This window comes from Cololabis saira, chromosome 21 (assembly GCF_033807715.1).
Source record: "Cololabis saira isolate AMF1-May2022 chromosome 21, fColSai1.1, whole genome shotgun sequence".
Taxonomy (NCBI): domain Eukaryota; kingdom Metazoa; phylum Chordata; class Actinopteri; order Beloniformes; family Belonidae; genus Cololabis; species Cololabis saira.
In genome coordinates, this window is record NC_084607.1 from 17,061,348 (window position 1) to 17,072,410 (window position 11,063).

Sequence of the window (11,063 nt, forward strand, 5' to 3'; positions counted from 1 at the left end):
ATAACAGAATAACTCATATGCTGTTTTGTTCATGCTTCACGGACCATTTTCTGTACTCCACATGGCACTCGGAACAGAAGCTGCACAAGCATCGTTTGGCACACGAAGCTTTTAAATCCGAGGCGGAGCGGAGTACGTGAACGCCGCAGCAACGCGCCGCTGTGGATGAAGGGTGTGACGTGGAAAGCAGTCAGCGCTGCAGAAGCGCAGTTCAAATCAGTCCGACAAAGTCCGAGCTCTGAGGTTGTGTCTGCGGGGGAAAGGGCGCTTTTATCTTCCTGTAATTTCTAAGAAGAAAAAGAAAAAAACAACAAAAAAAAACAAGGAAGACGTGGAGCGGACCAGGGCACATGGAAACACTATGCGGCTGGAAAGACGACGGTGGACTTTACCTTAGTTTCACTGGAGAAAAGAGGCGAAGTGAGGCGAGATAAACATGCTCACCCCGGTGCTGGCCTCAGTGCTGCCTCTGCTGCTTCTCTGCCGGATTTCTTTTTGCCAATACTCAAGTGATCAATGCAGCTGGAAAGGCAGGTGAGGTCAAAGACTCGTTTATCGGATATCAACTGAAAAAAATAATATAAAATAAAAACAGCTTTGTTTGAAAAAGTGAAAGTTGGTGAACTGCTGGCGGAAACCTGGAATGACTGACCGAAACTGGGCTCTCACAGCAGACCACTTACAACCACAGGGATGAATTATAAAAACACTTGTAGAATAGAAATATGTGTAACTTCTGTGTAGAAACTTAAAGCCTAACTAAAAGCATTGTGGTTTCAGACACACGTCTGTTTGGATCAGTGTTGTAACTTATTTATTTATTGGATAACACAGTTGTGCTTTCTGTTCATGGATTAATATGGGCCTTGGGGTGTAGTTTTTTTGTTGTGGGCATACATTATTGCATTATCCACAGTGATAACATCTTTGAACCTCAGGCATGCATTTTTAACTGTACATCACATCAGGGGCGAAAATCCCGTTTCATAGTTGGGGGGGGGACAATAAACAGTAAAATTTTAGAGAATAAATCCAGGGGGGGACAAGGAATAAAAGTTTTAGCCTTCCTTTAATACAGCATTTTGACATTTTCAACTCTATCTCTCAAACAGGCAGAAGACCTTTCTTAGAGTAATACAAAACAATGGTATTAGGTGGAAGGTGGCAATAATACAGCACATCTGACATAATACACTGCAAAAACCCAAAATCTTAACAAGAAAATCTGTCTTATTTCTAGTTAAAATGTCTCATTTTTAGTTAAAAAAAATCTCATTACACTTAAAACAAGACTCATCACTGGAAAAAACAACAATTTTCACCTGTTTCAAGTAGATTTTCACTTAAAATAAGTAGAAAAATCTGCCGGTGGAACAAGATTGTTTTGCTTATAAGATAAATCTTGTCGCACTGGCAGATTTTTCTACTTATTTCAAGTGAAAATTTACTTGAAACAGGTGAAAATTGTCAAATAACAAGTTATTTTTCTGGTGATGACTCTTGTTTTAAGTGTAATGAGATTTTACTGTTTATTATTATTTTCGGTCGATTTCGGTTTCGGTCACAAATTTTCATTTTGGTGCATCACTACTAAATACTACTGCATTGTTCCAAAATTATTAATTCTGTCTCAAATTATTCTAGGGGGGGACAGCTTTACTAATGGGGGGGACTTGTCCCTCTTGTCCCCCCTGGGATTTTCGCCCCTGCATCACATAGTTAAGTGTCATTAAAACACAAAAAAACATACACACACAGGGCAGAGTATTTCTGAAGTCACAAAAGTGCTATCACAATATTAACTGCAGAGAATTACAGTCTAGTCTTTTAAGTGACTTAAACTTCAGGCAGAGCATACTGACTGGAAAGCTTCACCTTTCATCAAACATCTGCTGAGATCTGTTTTGCACTTGAGAGCAGCGCCTCAAATAGTGCGGTTTTGTTTTTCATCCACCAACCAGGAGGGGCAGGCAATACTTTGAGCTTTCAACCAATAATCTGTTGTTCATTAGTGAGACGTTTTGACTAATCTCCTTTAATTGCATGCAGAAGTGATGAAGTTAGAGAGGACTTAATTAGAGGCGTGCTGAGGAGAGCCTGGTTATGGGGCTTCAGCTGCATATGTTCAGCATGTGCCATGGGTTTGCTTCAGATCTATGGTGAATTTGAATTTCAGCATCTCATTTTCAGGAAACTGGGCGTTTCTCCTCCAGAATCAGACCACGAGCTTGGCATGCACATGCCAAAGGCTTCCTGCCTCTGGCTTTGCCACAGAATGACTGACACACTGGAGTTTTTCAAACCCTGACCAGGCATTAAGTTGTGGAGGGAGTCATTTGGTCATGCTGGCGCCAGGGTCCGAAGTGCTGCCCGGACAAGTCTCTTCCACTCTCTTTGGTGGCTTGAAAGCGAGGGGAGGTTCGGTGCGTGACCTGCATTTGCACTTGCATGCAGCAGACCCAGCTACTGTTGCTGTTGTCTGCCCAGAAGCCCCTGCGTCTCTCCATTCATCCATTCCTGCCTTCAGACTCTTCCCAAAGGCAGCCTGCCAGTGCTGCGTTTTGCCAGAGCTCTGGGCGGAACAATGTGGTTTGGGGAGTGTGTTGGAGCTGAGGTCATTCTGGCTGCTCCGGCTCGTGACTGGTCATGCAGCCAGTCTTGCGCACAACCTTAATACTTCATGAGGAATGTGGCCCAACGTCCTTACAGTCCACCAGAGGTCTTGACCTCGGTCAGTTAATTCAGGCCTCAGATGACAAGAAAATATTATTCACACCGGTGAATAAATCTCTTTATACTTCAGCAGGAAAAAAAAGGTTCACATCAGCTTTCAAAACGTTCATAGTGAAATATTTTTGACAATTTTGACTTTCCCTCCCCTTCCAGCGGTCTGACTCATGAAGGCCACACCAGAGACGTGGAGCAGGTGTACCTACGTTGTTCGCAAGGCTCCCTGGAGTGGCTGTACCCCACCGGGGCCGTCATCGTCAACCTGCGACCCAACACGGTGTCTCCCGCCGCCTCCCGCCTCTCCGTCTGCATCAAACCCTCCGCAGACTCCACCGGCACCAACATCTACCTGGACTGCAACGGCAAGCTGCGCTTGCTGCTGCACGAGCGGGACCAGGCTCAAGGGAAGGTGCACTGCTTCAGCATCCAGGAGGGGGCGCTCTTCATCGAGGCCGTCCCGCACATGGACATCAGCCGGCGAATCACGGCTTTCCAATACGAGCTGGTCAGCAACCGGCTGGGAGACGTGCACTCACTCGATGGTAAGATAGGTTTTGTATCAAAATTAGGGGTGGGTATTGGGAAGGACCTCACGATACGATACGCATCACGATACTTGAGCCACGATACAATACACATTGCGATATCCCGATTATGCGATATCCCGATTATTATATTCTACATAGTTCACCGAAAAATTTAAAAATGCATTACACATCTTAAAATCCAAGTTGTATATATGTACATCAGATGATAGTGATGGATCTTAAAATCCGAGTTGCACGTTCATCAGATTATAGTGACAATTCATGGGACAAACTGAGTCAAAACAATGTTTTATTATAACTATACATGCTAAAGTTACAACATATTTGTATATGTTTTTCATATTATTTACATCATATGAAATTAACATTAAATTTAGTATGAGGTTGCTTTAATTATGTGGCAAATGATAATAAACACAAGAAAGATGGGTACTAAAACCAGTGATCAGTCAGTATAGATATAAATCCATAAATAAATAAACCTCTGTTCATTATTTTTCATTTTTTTAAGGAGAGGCAATTGTGTTATATAAAAAATAAATTATAAAATTAAATAAAACGTGAAATAAAACCTGAGCTCAGTGCAGGGCCCTCCCAGGGTTGGTAGAGAGTGGCAATGCCCAGGACTGTCACTTAGATAGGAGCACTGGGTGATATAATGGGAAAAAGATCGGGGGGTAAAAAATAAATAAATAAATAAAAAATCGATATTCAAATTTTGAATATCGATATTGAATCGGCTGGAAAAGTATCGCGATATATTGCCATATCGATATTTTTGCCCACCCCTAATCAAAATGGTATCAATAAATCTGTAGGTTATTGATTGCTGTTTTATGTAAGTGGTGGTTGCAAAGACCTGAGGACTTCTGATTGATTAACTCTCGACAAAGTTGTACCTGTCTTGACTTCTGTGCTCAAAGTGTAGCCATCTAGTGGTGGGAAGTTGAATTAAAGTGGCCTCTTAATAGAAAGAAATACAACTTTTGGGGCGGTGAATTGTTTTACCAACATCGTTTTTATATATATGTTGATAAAAATAGATTTATCTTAATCCTTAATCCTAAAATCTGAAGGCATGTTAGTGTTGGTCTCATCTCCGCTCCTTTCACGGTGGTGCAGTCTTCATCTGACTTGAGGCCCTTCTGCTGAAGCTGTAATTGTTTTTCTTTTATTGAATGACTTATTCGTGGGGCGGCTCAGCCGAACACGGGGCCTCGAATGAAAAACAGCCATCTATTTTCATGCGGCGTACCTGCGTGACCTGCACAGTTTGAAGCAGCGCAACTGTGCAGTCGGCTGTTGTTTTTTCCACCTAAAGCAAAATACGAGCAGTGTCAGGTCCACGTGTTTTTACTTTCTCTCTTTTTGATGGCTCTCTGGCTTCACGTATCTGCATCCTGTGTCATTATCTAGCACAGCTCGGAGAGGGTGAGGGTTGAAAGGAGACAGTTGTTTAGGCTCCGCTCTAATCTGGAGCTGTGATGTGGCCTGAGACGGTACCGGATGCTTCGCAGAGACGGTGGTCTTGTGTCATGTGATGCCTGCCTGGGTGGATTGATTCCCGCTTTGCCTCTTCTCATCATCTTCACTCCATTTCTTAATTCTTTCCTCTGCCTTCCCCTTCATTCTGACCCGCTGTGCTGGGATTGAGTTGCTCACCATCAGGCTGGAATGTATCTCCAACCAGATGTTGGGAGGAACTTCTAGAAGCATATAGTTTTTTTTTTTCTTTCTCTTTTTTCTTTTTTTCCAGTCTTTCTTTGCATGCTGTCACTCCCTCAACCTCCTTTCCAGCTCGCCTAAAGTATTCTCCTTCTCCTTGCCCTTGGCCTCACGATTTCCTACCTCTTGTTTTTCTTTTGCAAGGATTTATCATTTTGGTATTTTTCTTTTTCATTCCTCTCTCCTTCATACATCTTCCCTTTCTTCTCCTGGTTGTTTGAAGTGGCTTTTGTCCATGTGGAGTGGTATTAGCAGAATGTATCTGGGCCCAGATGTTGAAGGGACTCTGTAATGTGCCTCCGCACCCCTCTTTTTTTGCTTCTCCTCCCATCCTCCTTCCCTCTCTGCTCCTGTGAAGTGGTTTTGATCCGAGCGGTGCTCCATGTGCACGGCCCAGGCGGAGATGCTGACTCGGCTCCCGGCCCATTCCTGTGGTTCTGTTCATGTTTGACATGTGTAAGCCTGGGCTGGCCCTGCTCCGGAGGAACGCCATCACTCCTGAGTTTAGGCCGGGGTTCGCCAGCGCGGTCCCGCTGCAGCAGTACGCAGTCTCAGTTCAAAGTTGAGGCTTCAGGCCCTGGACGTGCTCGCCCCGCTGAAGCCACCACCCCCCTCCCTCCTCCAGCTGTTACTAAGCCATCCAGGCTTGTGGCTGTCTGACCCTGATCTCTCTGGTGATGTAGCAGCGCCTTGTGTTTCTGCACATGCTGACCTTAAATACGACTCACCCCTGCACTCGCAGCTTCAGAAGTCAACTAAAATAAGCTCAACCCTCACGAGTAAATATGATAGAGGGCACGCGTTTCTGGTACACCGCTGCTCTGCTACATTCTCATTAATCAGGGTACTTTCTCTCCTCAATCCATCTTTATACTTGGATGTAGAAAAGTTGGGGTGGTTACCAATAGGAATGGGTGATATTTTACCGTTCACGATATACCGTAAAGAAAAATCCTCACGATAAGAATGTGTCATCTCGCGGTAAAAACGATAAATTCCCGTTGATGATGTTTTTGTGTAAAACTGATTTATGGTTCTGTGTTAAATCCACGCACAACGCACGTGAAGGAAGGAAGGAAGGAAGGAAGGAAGGAAGGAAGGAAGGAAGGAAGGAAGGAAGGAAGGAAGGAAGGAAGGAAGGAAGGAAGGAAGGAAGGAAGGAAGGAAGGAAGGAAGGAAGGAAGGAAGAAGGAAGAAAACAAGGAAAGAAGGAAGGAAGGGAGCAAAGAGGAAGGGAAGAAGGAAGGAGAGAGCAGGAGGAAAGAAGGAAGGAAGGGAAAAAAGAAGGAAGAAGGAAGGAAGGAAGGAAGGAAGGAAGGAAGGAAGGAAGGAAGGAAGGAAGGAAGGAAGGAAGAAAACAAGGAAAGAAGAAGAAAACAAGGAAAGAAGGAAGGAAGGGAGCAAAGAGGAAGGGAAGAAGGAAGGAGAGAGCAGGAGGAAAGAAGGAAGGAAGGGAAAAAGGAAGGAAGGAAGGAAGGAAACAAGGAAGGAAGGAAGGAAGGAAGGAAGGAAGGAAGGAAGGAAGGAAGGAAGGAAGGAAGGAAGGAAGGAAGGAAGGAAGGAAGGAAGGAAGGAAGGAAGGAAGGAAGGAAGGAAGGGATAAAACAAGGAAAGAAGTAAGGAAAGAGCAGGAGGAAAGAAGGAAGGAAGGGAAAAGGAAGGAAGGAAATGAGCCTGAAAGAAAGAAAGAAAGAAAGAAAGAAAGAAAGAAAGAAAGAAAGAAAGAAAGAAAGAAAGAAAGAAAGAAAGAAAGAAAGAAAGAAAGAAAGAAAGAAAGAAAGAAAGAAAGAAAGAAAGAAAGAAAGAAAGAAAGAAAGAAAGAAAGAAAGAAAGAAAGGATAAATTCCTGTTGGTGACGTTTTTGTTGTATTTTTTTTATCGTCATTTTTATCGTTATCGGGATAAATGCCAGAAATTATCGTGATACATTTTTAGTCCATACCGCCCATCCCTAGTTACCAATGCATGCACTCCACCTGAATCAACGTTTTTTTTGGTTTTAGTCCCTGCACAAGCAACTGCGTGTGCCCCTCCCTCGGGCCTCTGCTGACTAGACAGCCCTCTCCGCCCCCACCCCTCCGTTTCTGAGTGCCACTAAAGAATACCGCAGCAGCTTTCGGACTAATAAAGGCGTTTAGGTTCGGCCAGCCGCGGGACCACCTGAGTCAACTAATCATTGCTCTTTTATAGTCCGCTTCTCTCCCGCTGTAAAACCCTCTGGAGGCGGTTGCTCTCGTTGCTGCTCTCCGGGGGTCAAAGGTGAAACGCAGCCTGGGGTGGACTCTCTGAATTCTTGCTTTGCATCAAAGTATTTGCGTTTTAGTAACGAGGGCGCGTCCCCTCATTGACCTGTTGCGTATAAAGACTAGGAATGGGTGATATTTTACCGTCCCCACAAAAATTCCCCACAGTAAGAATTTGTCATCTCACGGTAAAAACGATAAATTCCCGTTGATGATGTTTTTGTGTAAAGTCGAATTTATGGTTCTGCGTTACGTACGTGAAGGAAGGAAGGAAGGAAGGAAGGAAGGAAGGAAGGAAGGAAGGAAGGAAGGAAGGAAGGAAGGAAGGAAGGAAGGAAGGAAGGAAGGAAGGAAGGAAGGAAGGAAGGAAGGAAGGAAGGAAGGAAGGAAGGAAGGAAGGAAGGAAGGAAGGAAGGAAGGAAGGAAGGAAGGAAGGAAGGAAGGAAGGAAGGAGCCAGAAAGAAAGAAAGAAATGAGCCTGAAAGAAAGAAAGAAAGAAAGAAAGAAAGAAAGAAAGAAAGAAAGAAAGAAAGAAAGAAAGAAAGAAAGAAAGAAAGAAAGAAAGAAAGAAAGAAAGAAAGAAAGAAGGATAAATTCCCGTTGATGACGTTTTTGTGTAACGAACATGGCGGATCTGAGAGCGAGATAGATTTATAATTACAAAGGTGGAGTTGAATTGGTATTTCTTTTATCGTCATTTTTATTGTTATTGGGATAAATGCCAGAAATTATCGTGATACATTTTTTTAGTCCATACCGCCCATCCCTAATAAAGACGGTAAACTGTCCTGCTTTAGCAGTTTCTTTCTGAAGCAATTTTCACTCTCACTGTTGGTTGAGAACGCTACTCGGTGTTCTGGTTGAGATGAGTATGGATCAGCCTCTCTCCGCCTCACAGCTCGGCTTATCCTTTTCATCTGGTCCGTGTTTGTCACGGAGTGTCAGGGAGTTCCTGTTGTGGTGGTAATGCTGACAGAATAGCTCCCGTGAGCATTTAAAGCACACGCAGGCATGTGCATCCACACCACATTTTTGATCAGTAACGCCAAACTTCTTGCCTTACTTTTATTATTAGCAGCATGCACGGCTCCTTATGGTTTCAAATTCATAGCTCATGACAGCTAAATCCTGCTCTGCCATTCTTAAATAAATACTCATCTGTTAGGATGGAAAATACTGTGACCATAATTGTCTGGTTGGCCCAGCTAGAGCAGCGCATTCGTGCTGGAGGCACTTGACTGGAAAGCCGTGGACCTGTCAGGGCGATTTTTTTTTTCATGTGCTGAAGTTATAAGAGCTCTACCGAAAGGGTTTAAATTTTTATCTTATCTTGCCTCTTTTTTTTTTGTTTTCTTTTAGCACCGTGTCAGCCCTGCAGTGATGCTGAGATTCTTCTAGCAGTCTGCACCAGTGACTTTGGTAAGTTGCAAGTAGTGTCCGACCGATCAGCCTTTTTTTCGATTATTTCGATCACGATTAGGGGGAAATCAAAAAGACCGATAGCCGATATCAGCCGATACGATCATTACCCTTTTTTACCTTTTTGGGAGAAAACAAATTTCAATACAAGAATTCATTTAAATGAATGGTGAGCAATTTATTGCTTTAACTAGGAAGGACAGCAATATTCACTTCGCACGGCTCACACATCAAAAGTGCAAATTATGGAACATCAAACAAAACAAGCAGCATTTCAGTTATTCAAAATAACATTAAGTGAATTTTCTCTTTACATAAAATAAAAAAGCTGCCTATAAAAAATAACAAATTAAGAGGAATAACAGCCTCAATTTTAGAACAATACTCCCAATTCCCAGACCCAAACCACAGCAAGTGCCTACTTGGAGGTAGTAACAGTAAGCTAACTAGTACAATTGACAAACAACCAAACAGTACAGGTTGTGAAAATGGCTACACAGGTTGTTTTTTTAAGTGCAAATATTTACTTAAGTTTACTTAAGTTTGAGCATGTTGAACATTCTTAATACAAAAAGAAAATGCAGTATTTCAGTACATTTCTAAATTTTTCTTTAAAAAAAAAAAAAAAAAAATCGAAATTATTTATTTTCGATTTTTTTTTGGGGGGGGGGGGCCGATACCGATTATTAATAAAATTATGAATATCGAATTCGATAATCGGCCACGGCCAATTATCGTTCGCCCACTAGTTGCAAGCAAATTACAGGAATCTTGTTGAATTACGGCAGCAGGGAAAGTAGGTTTCTGAAAACACCATCCCATGTTGCGTGAAACCTCGTCGTTACCAGGATCTAAATCTTGCCGTATCGCTTTTGTTTTCCCAGTGGCACGAGGCAGCATTCAGAAGGTCAACCAGGAGGAGGATCACTCATCCGTGACGGTGTTGATCAGTCGCCTCTACAGGCAGAAGACCCAGGTTTTTGTGTCGGGCGGCGTGAGGGTGCGGAGCTGGACGGGTCTCATCAAGATGCCCCTTCAGTGTGGAGTGAAATCTGGAGAGGGCGAGTTTTTATTAACGGGGACTGTGAGGTTCGGGGAGGCCTGGATGGGCTGCGCCCCTCGCTACAAAGACTTCCTGCGGCTGTATCACGAGGCGCAGCTGCACGGGACGAACCCCTGTCACGTGGACACCGACTGACGGGTCTGGAAACAGATTAATCCTCAATGAGCCGCGAGCCGAGCTGGACTGAGACCCGGTGCCGAGGACAGACGGACTGACTGACCCGGCGGCACGGCTTTGCTCGTCTCGCGCTGTCCCGTGAATCTCTCGGTGACAAACGAACGCAGATGCTGAACGTTGCCAGGCAACGCGGTGTCAGAGCTCCATTTACAGCTGAATGTGATGCCGCGTGGAGCATGTTCACATCGTCACCTGTAAAGTATTAAATGTAGCAAAAAAAAGAGACCATTTGGTTTTATGTGTATAAAATGTGAATGAATATTGTACATTTTGAAGTTCTCTGCTTTGTAAAGAAAAACACTTGCTGTACAGTTTTGACCTTGTTTCTTAAGACAAATGTATAAAGTGAAAGTCTCTTATTTTGTATTAAAAAAAAACAAAATTTTAGTGCCTGAATTACTTCTTTCAGGCTGTACAATTGTTAAAAAAAAAAGTTTTGTGACCCGTTAAGAATAAAAAAGAAATCCCTTGCATATTGTTTCTTTGGTGTCGACGTGCAAAACAAAGTATTTAGAGTTTAGCCTCTTTGACTCGTGTGTAAGAGTGCTCCTAATCATATTGCACTTATTTCTGACATATAAATACTAAGGTGATGCGTATTAAGAGGGGTGAGTTTCAGGTCATACACTTGGACACTCATACGATGTGTGTTAGACTCCCGTTCTCAGTCCTGAGGTGGAACTGTCTGCCAAAGGTACGGAGAGATTGATATCAGAGAGCCGTGTGGATTTCTCTGCGTCGGTTCCTGTGGTGACGGGGTGGCCCTGTGTCAAGGTCAACGTGAAAGGCCTCTTTGTTTCAGCGCAGTGGCCCGGTATGAGCGAGACGGCTGAAGGCAAACCTGAATGCAGTCCTGTGACCGGGCAGCCAGCGGAAAGCGGCGCAGTCCGACCACACTTCTAATTTTGATTGGCATATAAACCGCTGCTCAAGCTCCCCGTCGAAATGAAGACCTGTCATTTTGCGCGAGCTCAAATAAAACACAGGAAATGAGCCAGTCAGGTTACGGGGATTCTTAGTGGTGCTGTTAAAATTACATTGAGTTCATGACTGCAAGTCTTTTTTTATTTCGATTTTCGTCTGCCTTTTCACTTAACGGAAATGCACGTAGAATGTCTTGGAGAAAAGCAACCCCACGTAGACAATTGCTTTTCCAGA

General features: G+C 43.6%; 1 protein-coding gene across 1 annotated transcript; it reads left to right on the forward strand.

Moving 5' to 3' along the window:
• The first annotated feature begins 207 nt into the window (after positions 1-207).
• Positions 208-10,372, forward strand: metrnla (meteorin like, glial cell differentiation regulator a). The gene is made up of 4 exons (XM_061712241.1): positions 208-534; positions 2,887-3,272; positions 8,606-8,665; positions 9,550-10,372. Exons 1-4 carry the CDS (start codon positions 437-439, stop codon positions 9,861-9,863), a joined length of 858 nt encoding a protein of 285 aa, XP_061568225.1. The 5' UTR covers positions 208-436; the 3' UTR covers positions 9,864-10,372.
• The last annotated feature ends 691 nt before the right edge of the window (positions 10,373-11,063 follow it).